The sequence below is a fragment of the Marmota marmota genome, unplaced genomic scaffold (genome assembly GCF_001458135.2).
Source record: "Marmota marmota marmota unplaced genomic scaffold, marMar, whole genome shotgun sequence".
NCBI lineage: Eukaryota > Metazoa > Chordata > Mammalia > Rodentia > Sciuridae > Marmota > Marmota marmota.
In genome coordinates, this window is record NW_026000068.1 from 13849914 (window position 1) to 13863263 (window position 13350).

At 38.1% G+C, this 13350-nt stretch overlaps 1 protein-coding gene across 5 annotated transcripts in view; it reads right to left on the reverse strand.

Moving 5' to 3' along the window:
* Ghr (growth hormone receptor) overlaps window positions 1–13350 on the reverse strand; it is a 246760-nt gene that overhangs the window by 70757 nt on the left and 162653 nt on the right. For 4 of the 5 annotated variants that reach the window (XM_048814019.1, XM_048814021.1, XM_015490470.2 and 1 more), the window contains exon 3: window positions 5798–5863. The exons of the other annotated variant lie outside the window; for it this stretch is intronic. In XM_048814019.1, coding sequence (XP_048669976.1) covers window positions 5798–5863 — 66 coding nt within the window. The remainder of the gene's footprint in view (window positions 1–5797; window positions 5864–13350) is intronic. 5 annotated transcript variants of the gene reach the window in all.

The window sequence follows — 13350 nt, forward strand, 5'->3', positions numbered from 1 at the left end:
GATGTTTAATCATTCTTTTCAGAATTAAAAAATACTCACTTCTAAAATTAGGCCTTTTAAAGGCTGCTGTCTACAAACAAATTTCTAACTATTATTGTTTATTTTCAAAAAAAAAAAAAAAATAGAAGACCTGGCTATACGCATACCACAAAAAGGGGCCTTTATTCCAGTGTAGCGTAAGTGTATACCTAGATAGGAACAGGTCTCTTTGTAAGTAAGTGGTAAAATATCTACTTACCATTGGTTATGGCTCAGCAGAGAGCTCAAGAGTTGATGGAAAATTTAAAAAAAATGTTAAGACTTAACATTCACCCTACAAAGAATTCTGATCTCCCTACCATTATATGTGAAAGCAAGGCAGTGTATAGCAACATGGATGAAACTAATGGCCATCATTATCTGTGTATTTTAGGCTGGAAAGCTGTCACTGCCAAGTTTGTATTTGCAAAAAGTGAACACTGCTATTCACTTATTCACTGTTACCACTGTGCATTATCTCTACTTCATTTTGCTTATCTATGGAGAGATACAGCATTGCACTGACAATATTGTCCTTACTCTCTAGGTAGCGAATTGAGTGATTCAAGTATGCTGCCTTCTGGGTACCTACATTTCTCCTTGTATAAAATACTTAGTTCTGCCTCCTCCTTCCTGTTTCCAGGAAGCAGGAAAGGAGATGAATAGTATCCCTAGAATGCTTGGCATCATCTGGAGATCAGTGCTGCATGTGAGTCAGGAGAGCCAACATAAACACTGTTTCCTTAAAAGGGATCACAAGAATCTGTGTTTACTTACTGAATAATTTACCAAACCCTTTATAAACAAGGAGACTGTCAGGAATTCAAAGTCAGCTTCAATGTCAGAACCTAATGTCGGTACTGCTCTCTCATGCACGTCCAATGCTCAAGTTCTTTTTAACAAAGAAATGCTGCACATTCATGCTAAAATGAGTATTGAAGCGGGCCCTGCTTCTCTTAGGTAGTACTTCTTTTAGTTGTGTTGTCAGCTATGAATCCCTTAATGGTGAACACATCTGATAAAAAAAAAAAAAAATGCTTAAAGCTGAGAGGGTCAGTCAGCTCCTGTGGGGGCAGTGTTGGACCACAGGCAGGAGCAGAGCTAATTCATATTCCCTCATCAGCTGAAGCGCCAACAGGATATAACAATGATGCCATGGGGTGTCTTGCAAAGTGCTCCAAGGTCAAACTGTATCACCAAATCCATGACTGGAAGTTAAGGTCCAATGAAGACTTTTGGGAAAGACTAAGTATTTATACTTAGCAATAGGCAAGAAAAATTTCTACTCCTATGTCTTTATCTCTTCCCTTTTATACATGACAGCTAAAGAACACAGAAGAAACTCCGTGATAACTAAAGAGTACTTATGATATTGGGGAGAGCACGACTTCTATTTTTTTTTTGCATTTTTTATGCATGTGCAAAATTCAACAACTGTTGGGCTGGGGTTGTGGCTCAGTGGTAGAGCACTTGCCTCACACACATGAGGCACTAGGTTTGATCCTCAGCACCACATAAAAATAAATAAATCAAATAAAGTTATTGTGTCTATCTATAACTAAAAAAATATTTAAGAAAAAATTCAACAACTGTTCATTAAACATTCAGCCTGTGCCAGATACTTTCCAGGTGCTGTAGAATACAGGATTTATAAGACCTAATCCCTAACTTTGCACGTCGCATAGTTTATTAACATGGGTAAGAAAGTGCATAAGAGTTTGCCTTAGGTTGAGGCAAATAAGTAATGAGTTTATGATTCATTGTATATGGGCAATTTCACAGTGTTTGATCTAATGCATATTGGAATAAAATAAGATCCATGAGAGAATACAATATATTCCACATACATTGGGGCCAGATACCACCATAATTACTTTAAATATAATTCATTCAACAGTCTTATGAGTAGCTACCATTAGTATCTCTTCATTAGAGATTAAAACAAAACAAAATACAAAGTACAGAGAAGTTATGCAACTTAAGCAAGATCAAGCAGGAGGTAAGAAAAAGAACCGGACTTAAACCAGAGGCTGCATTCTTAAACCCCTATGCTAAACTACCTCTCCTTCAGAGGATGATGTGATATTTCAAACATGCTTAAGGACAGAATTCATGAAGGATTCTTTAAGACCAGGAGAAAAGAGGTGGGAATTCTGGTGAAGGGGATACAATGCAGGGAACATAATATAGGGTGTACTTTGGACACAAAGGAGATAGGGTGGAAAAGTGCATATGATCCATGTTCCAGAACTCCGTGAATACCTGGGAAGTGAGTTTATTGGAAAGTTGTTGAAGGTGATTATAGAAAGGAATCTCTGAATTTGAGGTAAATAGCAGAAACTCATCTTGAAGCAGAGAGTAGGGTGGCTTGGAATGAGGAAAACCAGGAGGTAGGAAGGAAAATTGGGAAGTTAGAGCAAGAATCCAGCCAAGAATGCACAAGGATCCAAACCAGAAGATGATGTTTACTATATTCAAGTTTTGTCTTGTGTTTTTTTTTATATTGCTAATAAGCCCCCTCCCCGCAAAAATATAATCAAACTTGACAGCATGTCTCTCTGGAGCAATGGAGGGGAACATTGGTGATAGGAAGCCTTAGGGACCATGATTCGTCCTACCAGTCTATAGCAACTTGAGAAGTGTCAGTTTGTGCATTGGTTGGTTAATTGATTTAGTTTGTATACCTATTTTACTATGGAAGAAAATTTAGAGGAAAAGAAAACATTTTTTCCAAAGTCAAATAACATTACGGGTTGAGAAAACCTGAAAAAAAAGTGTTTTTTTTTTTTTTTAATTAAAAAGTGAAAGCCAGGCACAATTGTAAGTTCACTGGAGAGCTGTTGAAGGTGACTGATTATACAGAGGAATCTCTGGATTGGAGGTAAATAGCAGAAACTCATCTGGAAGAAGAGACTGCTTGTGAGCTTGTAAATTTGGTGGGTTTTTTTGCAAAAATTTTAAGGAATTAATTTGCTGTGCTCATCTGACACAATGGTCTTTGGGGATCCTGTCAAAGCTTTACTCTGGCCTCAGTCATTAATGTTTATGTTCAGAATCTCTGTTTTTTTTAAATCAGATAAATTTATGCTTCCAAGTACAGTAAATGATATTTTAATATTTCCCCCAGTTAGATATTCATTTTACTTTGAGGTGGAAATGCCACCAATCACAAAATTTACACTTTTATGGTAATATATGTAAAGTAAAAACAAAAAATATTTTAGGAGAGGGAACCCTCTCCACACAAAAAAAGATGTACAATAATCTAAAAATTTCTGTCTGTATACTTGATAAAATCTCATGAATTTAGCCCAAATGTTCATCAAATCCCCATTTTTATTTTAGGCCCCCACCCCTGCAATGAGGTTTTGTTTTGAATCTGAGATATTAAAAAAACAAATAAAGGAAAGATATAAATTATAATTGTGTATTCTTGGCCCATTTCCTGTTGAACCCTACCTTTTTGTGTAAAATTAGCCCCATAGAGAAATGTGAGCCCCTTGGTGTCAGGACAGTATCTTTCTTCTCAGGATGCAAACCTACATGTTGGTGCACAGCAGGGAGTGTATATGTGATATAGTGACATGGTACACAGTGACATAGTAAGGTGATGTGAATCCTCGGGACTGTCACATCTGGATGATGTACTCCTGATGACAGAGGTGGCCACATGTTCAATCATGTGCCCTGTGACAGGTTGACACACAGGAATCACTTTGTCACAGGTAATGTTTGATAAAGAAAAGCTGGAAAGGTAGACTTTGTGTGAGGAGGTCAAGGTCCATGTGATTGATCATATATGAATGACAGTCTTCTTACTGATCATGAAGACAGGAAATCATTACATGCCAAATGCCCAGTATAGGAAGTTATTCAACACATCCACTGTGTTTCTGGGTATTTTCAACAAGATGCAATGGTTAGGCTTCTTAAACCCTGTGACAGAAAGCAAAATGGCTTGGAGAAATCATGCTATCACTTGAGGGAAAAGCAGAAGGCACTGTATTATTATGTATGTGTGTGTGGAGGATGATTCCAATGTGATGCATGTACCATTAGCAAGACATTCTTAACTGATCCCTCCTAATTTTCCTACAGAAAGTAGCAATAGGTCATATTATCTGTTGAATGAAGGTTTTGGAATATACTAACAGGAATAACCCAAACATAACCACTCCTTTTATATAAAACCCCTTATGGCCAATTAGGGAATAGATTAATATATCTGTTGCATCTAAAACAGGAAGGTTGTAAAGAGTTTATGATCTGAAAGAAATGACAAATGGATGACATTTGTTAAAAATTACATCAATCCTTATTTTTGGATCATCTCCAAGGAAATGACATTTAAATCCCACATTAGAAATTTACTCTGCAACTTGTCATAAAATCCAAATTATAGTTTTATGACATTAGTATTACCAACAAAAATATCAATAGATGAAATTCAGTTAGATTCATTGCCTTTCCTTCATTTATTGCATAACAGGGACTCTGGTATATATTTCAACTGCTAAAAAAATCTATCCCTATAATTTAATTCAACAGGTATCTGCTATGATATCAGGAATTTTTAGGCAACATATGGGATTTAGAAAGAGCAGAAGACATGACCATGGACCTAAAGTCAATTAATTCACTCATGCAGACCACACAATCTGATGAACTCTATGCACAATGCTACCTATATGCTAAAGCATTAGGAATAAATGCTGTCATGGAACTATGAACACAGTTCCATGGAAGCTAATATAATTTGGATCTGAAATATTTCCTAAAGTCTCATGTATTGGTGATGTTTTGGGGAAGTAATTTGGGAAGTTTTTGGGTCACGATGGCTCTGAACTTATCAGCAGATTAATCCACTCGGGGATAAGTATTTAATGGCATTATTAGGAAATGGTGCAAACTGTAGGCAGTGGGACTACCTTGAAGGGAATAGATCCTTGGAAGTGTGCCTTGGGAATTATATCTTGCCTCTGATCCTTCTCTGCTTTCTGGCCATTAGCAGCTAAGAAGCTTTGCTCCATCAAACCTCCTCTGCCATGATGTTCTGCCTTACTACAGGTCCAGAATCAATGGAACCAAGTAACCATGATAGAAACCTCTGAAACTTGGAGCCAAAATAAATTTTTCCTACTTTAAGTTGATTTTCTCAAGCATTTTGTCACAGTCTCAGAAAGCTCACAAATACAGATGCATGCAAGGTAGAAAAACTGGGTCTAGAGAATGTGGGGAAGTTTCCCCAAGAGCTGATGCTTGAGTTAAGTCTTATAGATGAAGAGAAGATTGTCAAAGGATAAGAGGGGAATATGTAGCGTCATTTCAGAGAGAAGAGAGAGTTAACATGAAGGCAGAATTTTGAAGCACAAGGCAATTTGGCCAGAGAGACAAGTTTAAACTGCCAATGAAATCATTAGATAAATACTTCAAAATAATAATAATTTTAAAAAGGATTTGTAAAAGCAAGCAATTTCCTAAATTTAATTAATAATTGTTGACCCATGATAAGTCAATTCCTTGTTTCTAACTGCATTAATTTGGCCTTACTTGATCCCTGAGCACAAGCAAAATAGAAAAATAAAGAAATCACCTTGTAAAGCAATTGAAAAATAAATCCTGAAAAAAAAATAGTTTTTCTTGTTTGCCAGTAAAATTTTAACTCAATTGTCCTTCCAGTTACCAATATCCCAAATAAAATAGAGAAAGGATAGCTGTTTGAATTATACTAATACATGGAAAATATCACTAAAAGCAGTGAAACCACTGAAATTCTTACTTGTCCTCAGGCCTGGATTAACTCTTTGCAGACTCTGTGATGCTTTGCCAAGGGTAGCTGGTGTGACTGGAATGGAAAAGAAGAAAACCATTAGCCATCCCCATAAAAACAAACAAACAAGCTATCTGATGTGACCCTCTTACAACCACACTTCAAATGATAAAATATGACCTGCTCCCTTTTGAAAAGGAAAATTGCACCTATCCACTAAAAGGATCTCTTAACAATCTGAGCAAATGGAAACCTTCTGGTCTCATGCCTAGACACAATAGGGAACAATAAAGCAAAAATGCCTTTCTATATTATTTGAGTCTAGCTTGTGAAAATAAGGAAGAACATAAATTTTTTTTGAAAACAGTAGGAAAACAATTCAGTCAAAAAAGTTTATTTTTAGAAATAATAAAAATAAACACATGAACCATCCAGGGAGTGGGGAAAAAATGAGGGGACTTAAAAAGTTGGACAAGAGAGAAATGGAACTTTGTAAGGCAAGATGGGTGAAAGTCAACTACTATAAAAGCAGTTATAATTTGATTGACACTAGTAGTAGGCTACATTAAAAACAGACAAAAATGGAAAATGATCAATGTGGTTACCATTCCAGCCGGGTTGCTTTGCAAGCATCTCAGCTACAAAAATATGTGACTGTTGCCTGGGCCTGCTGAAGATGTTTCTCCAGGATTCCCCAAATCAGATCAAGTTACCTATAGGTTATTCTTGGAGGGGCAATGTGGCCCAGCCCCACAAAAAACACTGAGCTTTACCTCCAAGCCAGTAAGTTATTTCGGTGATATTGTGAAGTGTATATTTGGTCCTTCTGTTTCCTGGCCTAAGAGCTGCTAGAATCCTTGAAATCTCTGGGGCAATAAGTGTTCTTTTAATGAGTTGACTGGTATCTGGAGGCTCCCTTCCTCAGGATGGGTGTTGGCACAGGAAAACCCAGTGATTAGAGAATTGGGACTTTTCAGTCTTGCTCCTCAACCTCTGGGAGGAGAGAGGACCTGACAGTTAAACTGATCAATACTGACTAATGATTTAATCCATCTTGCCTATGTAATGAAGCTTCCATAAAACTCAAAGGTCTGGGTTTGGAGACTTGACAGTTTACTGAACTCCTGGAAATGCTTAGAGGGCACGGATGTGCTGGACCTGCCTTTTTGATGCCTCGCCCTATCCATCGGGTTATCTGGAAAGATGGTGGAATCTTTGATAATAGACCAGTAAATGTAAATATGAGTTTTCCTGAGTTCTGTAAGCTTTACTAGCAAATTAAGTAAACCTGAGGAAGGGATCAAGGGAATCCCAATTTATAGCTGATCGATCTGTTAGAAGTACAGGTGACAACCTGTTATTTTCATTTGGTGTTTGAAGTGGGGCACAGTCCTGTGGGACTCAGTTCTCAATTTGATGCTATCTCCAAGTAGAGGGTGTCAGAACTGAACTGAATTATAGGACATCCAATGAGTATTTGCCAGAGAGATGGTGCTAGTGGGTAGAAATTCCTTCACGTACTTTGTTGACCAAAGGTCACAGAAGAAGTGTTCCATATTGTGAGGTGCTGGGGCAGGCCCCAAATGGCTATAGTTAGATTGTCTCACTGAGGCTTCTGGTGGGCTTTGTTATGTTTTATGTTTTGTTGTTAGTATGTAGCCAAGGCCATGAATCACCCAAGTCATGGTCAGGATGTAGTCAAGGTCAGAAACAATTTGATTCAGTTTGTGCCCTTAAGATCATAAACATTTACATCAGTGCCCACTGATATAGATCTGTCTGTCTATCTATCTATCTATCTATCTATCTATCTATCTATCTACCTACCTATCTATGTCAGGCAGTGTGCCTTTTTTTGTTTGAACTATATATAAAAAGGGGTCTAAATGGAACTGACAGGGGCAAAAATGGAACTGGCTGGGGGCTGAAGCTGGAGGTCATTGCCACCTCTGAATAAAGCATGTCTACTATCCTAACTGCTTCTTACATCTTCTACCTGCCTGGATCCCAAATCTGTTTCCTGGGTCTGAGCCTCAAAACAACAAAGGGCATAAAGGGTACAAAGTAGGAGAAGCTGAGTATTTTTTTCCCCTGTGTCACCTCAGGCTACTGATCTTTTGTTTCACTCCTTAATAGAAACCCATATGTCAGGAAACCTGTCTCTGATATAAAACAAGAGGAGAAAAATAATGAAGGTAGCCTAGGCAGTGAGCTGACCTACTCCCATCTTTCTAAATTTCAGAGCTGGTGAGCTCAGTCCACTGGCCTCCTGGCCAGTTTTCAGTCTACCTTTTCACGAGCTCCTTCTAGTTAGTTAACAGGTCAGAAGCAGCTCTTGGGTCTGTTATGCATAATAGAAAGTACAACTGATAAAGCTAAGAGATTTTCCCCATCAAAGACTGAGAATTCTAATCCTTGTAAGTTTTTTCCCATCTGGGTACATCATTGAAAGTATTTTCCTAAGGAAAGTAAGGTGTTGGGGTTTTTAGTGAATTGACATTTTAAAGTCATTAAAATATTTTAAATTTTATAGTTATTAGATTTGAAAGTGTTTCGTTTTATTTTCTCTTGAAATCTTACTATTATTTTCATCTGTTGAACCTCATTTACTCCCATGTGTAATAAGGAATTATAACAAAAGTGAACAGAATGCACATTTTCCTGAATTGTATCATATTTGCACATCAATTTTAAGGTGACCAGGAAGCAAAATTGTATTTTACAACACTGACCTCAAGTCTACATCTTTATTATTGCCACTAACACCTTGAACAAATCCCACCACATCACCAATTCCCTTCTCCAAAACAAAGAACATTTTGTTTTATTATCCTTTATCCCAAGCTGAGCACTAGAATATCACTTTGATTATGTTTCAACAAGTTTATATAACTTCTGTGAATGACCTGTTTCACTGACAACTATGCACTGTCTGAGAATGTTCTGATCATTCAAAGGAAGAGGAAAGCTAATAAAAATTATAATGAATACATAGGGTTGGGGTTGTGGCTCAGCGGTACAGCACTCATCCAGCAAGTGTGAGGCCCTGGGTTTGATCCTCAGTACCACATAAAAATAAATAAAATAAAGGTATTGTGTCCAACTACAAGTAAAAATTAAATATTTTAAAAAATTATAATGAATCAATAGAGTGGGAGTAAACTTTTGGAGGTAGATTCATGGCATAAAAGTAGTGTCAGTTGCATGGACCTATACTTATCTCAAAACCCATAAGGTTGTATGCATCCAATAGATACAGCTTTCTGTATGCCAATCACCCCTCCATAAAATGGTTTAAAAACCAAATTAATTATGGAATAGCACAGAAACACATGTTACTTTGATCAAAATTATCCAGCAAGTCTGTCTTAGTTTTCAGCTTGAAACTGAGAAAACTAACAGACAACAGGGTCTAGGCCTCAGATCAGCTATACAGTTAACAAGTTTTTCCAGAATGATCATTGAAATGAAATATGGAGGTCAGTTCTGAGGCCCCACATGGAGCACAGAGTCAAACCTCCAGTTGGGAAATTGTTGGGGAGCCCTGGACTCCCTGAATCTTCACAAACCAGGATTTTGCTTTCCTTGCTAACAGACATCTGGTGCTTTCCCCTTTATGGCATATTTGGTGACATTTTCATGAAGCAAAAAGTCTTACCAAGCTAACACTCTCTGCAATATGTGATGAATCAAGACATAAAAGGAACACATGGCATCGTCCTGGAAAGATCACAGACTTATGCCCGGGCTAAGAAGACTCTGGTTGCAAAAGGAAAGCACAAAGAACAAAATTGTGCTGTCTTAGCCAATGGAGGTGTCACACTCAGTCATCAATTTTACTTAGTGTCAAAACCATGTACCTAATGTCTAAAAGTGCTTACCAGTAAGACAAAAGCAAATAGAGGGAGATCACATGCAAAGAATCACAACTTCAATGCTAACAAAATTAAATGAAGCCATTACAGACTACTCTCAATTATGATCTGCAGGGATCCCACTTATAATCTATTTCTAATAGATCAATAAACATTTCTAGAGGGCCTTTTAAGTGCTGGGGTTATAAATGAACTAGCTGCAGCTCTTGACCTTGGTGAGCCCATGATTTTAGGGAGATCCACTAGAAGAGTAGTCAAGCATTGGAGGAGCAATGGGGTAGCCTTTGACAAATCTGGGCAAGCTTCTTGGGGAAGGAGCTAAATTTGGAATATGCAGTCAATGATGAGATAGGGAAACCAGGAAACCACTGCACAAAGGTGCTAAGGTAAAACACATCTTGAGCTTGTCAAGAGCTGTGATCTGTTGGAGCAAAATGGAGTCTCTGTGTTAGGGTGTGCTGAGTTGGGGAAGAAGTCGGGTTCACATAGGGGAAGTTCTTTCCAAAGATCTTAATTTTTATCCTGCAAGCACTGGGGAACCACTGACTTGCCATACTTTGAGGTGGAACGCCTCACAGTGGAACTCCTCACAGTGGACTTGCCCAATAACAGGGTCCTAAGACTGGAACTAAATGCAATTTAACCTTCCTTCTTTGTGCCCAACTTTGTAGTCAGCTTTCCAACTCTTGCACATATCTGGACCTCTGTTTCTCTGGCTGTAAAATGGCAACGTGTATCTATAAGTTTCAATCAGAACATGCAAATCATTAACCTATAATATAAGTGATTAGTGAATGTAAGATATTATTTCTATTATTATTGTGATGGTTATTACCTAGATACTATCATCAGGAGCATGTTTTTTTTTTTTTCCCCATGGAGAACTTGACAGAACTTTTACATTGAACTTTATGGGCTTGGGACATGGCACTTATGAGGACAGGATAAAACCAGAAAGACTTGAGCTACTTAGAACTACAGAACCTACACACAGCCCTTTGAGGGAGGACCTATGTCTCTAAGGGACTCCAGGGAAGTAGTATCAATGGGGTAGACTGTGGAAATCCATTTATGTCAACAGTTCAGCTTGAGAACAAATGCAATCAATTCCAGTTCTCCACTATACTATTAAGGGAGTAAGAGTAAGAGGTTCAATGTTCTGGCAAGTACTGTAATTTACCAGTTGTACACCAATGGCATTCAGAACCAGCTCTGAACACAGAGTGAGTAAAACATAATAATACATTCTGCAACCACTCCATGAAATAACAGGAGAAAATGCATGTAAAATGCCTTGCACGGCATCTGGCATAAAATAAACATTGGGCAATATCAACTATTGTCATTGCTGTTAGCTTATGGTTATGACAATGATACTGATGATGCAACTCTCATGGAATGTTTATTTCAAGACTTCCTCTGAGTGGTTTTGCTTTCTCCCTCGGGCAGCTTAATTGCCTGCCACCCAGCAGCTGCAGGTACCGCTCTTACATCCCTGGCAGTAATTGTTTATTTGCTTGTGCCCAACAGTGCTCAGTGAGTTCTTTGGGCTGAGAATTATTGCTTTCATCTTTATAAACTATTATGAGCACTGGGTATGGTACCTAGTAGAAAAAATAGAAGTTTGATAAATAAATGAGGCAGATGAAATGAATTACAAAGGTTTTAAATTTTGGCTTTAAATAAACTGTTTATTCTCAGCAAATGATTCTGCCCTTGGAAATCTCAAGTATATTGATTGCTTTTCCTCTTCTTTGGAAGTCTATTGGTCATTAACCATATTTCAGAAATTTCCCCTGCTCAGATCCTCAGATCTCCACTGCTTTAGCTCTTTCCAGACCCACTTCTGTCTTCCTATCCTTTTTTTCCTGCCAAACTACAACCTGCATAGCCAAAGTGTTCCATTTAAAGTCCTCGTCTCTCTTGAATCTGCTATTGCAAAAGTTCAATTTTAAGCTCATTGTCTGGACACACTGGTTCCAGGCCTCAGATCATCCTGTTGCCTCTGAAGCATCTGATTTAGGGGGATATGTGTGAGATTTATGTCTTGCATTTATAGTATGCTTAAAATGTACTAGGTACCATACTAAATATATTTTATGGATTTTCCCATTTTATACTCAAAAAATCTTCTGGCCTGGGTATTATTATTAGTTAAATTTGATAGGCAAAGGAGCTGTTCTCCGAGTTACTCAACTCAGAGAAGTTAAGTAAGACATTTAAGGTTACCCAGCAACCAAATGGCAGAACCCAAATTTGAATTGGAGCTAGATTCTAACTCCACCTCACCTCACTGTTTTCCTGACATGCCTGATCATCAAAATTGCTGTGGAATTTATTAAACCTACAGTCCTGGACCCCGACCCAGATTTATAGAATCTAAATCCCTGGAGCTCCTGTCAATCTGTATGTTGGCAAGGCCTTGTGTGTGACTATTTACCTTTACTTCCTAACTCTGTCCCTGCCATGTATCTCTTACAATGAAACGACAGGATACGTTTGGGAAACTCTTCATTCTACTTTTTTGTTCTAGCCAGAGTCACTATATCTTCTGCAGTGCTGCACTTCTAGGGTTACTCCATTTCATATCCACAGCTGGTGCTCATTAGGAGGTACTTGATAAATCAGCAGACAGATTTATTTGAGTACTACACACATTCTGGAACATATACTGATGGGGCCAGGTTGCTGAGGTTTTAGGCAGAAATACTCTTCAGGGGTCTGTCTGTGAGGAACTGGGTAAGATTCAAGATAACTTCACTGGCAGGCCACCTCTTTTCCCTCTGTCATTGGTGATATGACCCAGGCGATCCTCAGGTCGCAATTATTCTCTTGGTCCTGAAAATACCTGGTTCACCAAGTCCAGTGATAATTTAAGCTGAAATTTCCTTTCTTTCAAGTCTCATTAGATTAATTGAATTCCCATCCACAGTTCCTCCTGAACTAAAGTGTATTCTCTTGTACACATTCTGACTCTTGGCAACTCTCAGGAAGCTGTGTAATCTAAACATGAAATCTCTGGTCAAAAGGACAAGTAATCCCCATCTCTACAAGTGATTTTCTTATATACTTGAATAGTAAATCATAAAGCAGATTATATGAGTAGAGAATTTAAACAAACAAAGAACATGAAACAATGCTGGAAGTTTCAAGTGCTTTTAATGCTAAAAAGCTGCTTGACAGTCAAATCATAAGTTTGGAAGAGAAAACAATGTCATGAAGAGAGACATGTTCTTAAATAAATCTGCAGTAGTCATTTTTTTCATATCTATTTTGAAAGTCGCTGAGCCTGCAGTTAACCAGAATTAATGTGCAATGATAGGTCATAAAACCTTTTATTCTCAAAGGTCCCCTTTTTGGCTTACAGGAGCAAATGCAGAAGTTTCCTAGGAACTTCAAACTTCACATATCCCTTTCCTGCCTGGCAGTGCTCTGGCTGGTGTGTACTTTACAAACATAGCTCACGCATGCACTGAGGACATCTGCTTGCAATTAGACAGATATTAGAGCCTGGCTTTTCACATGAGTCCTTTGTGGTGATAAAGCCAGTTAAAAGTGCAGTGACTTTCAGAGAACACATCAGTGGTGGTAATTCCACAAGGTGCAGGGAGAGAAGCAGTCACTGTGAACGCTGGGTCTGTGTTGGCCTGCATCTGTCTTTCTTCTGCAAAGCTTCCCAGCAATTCC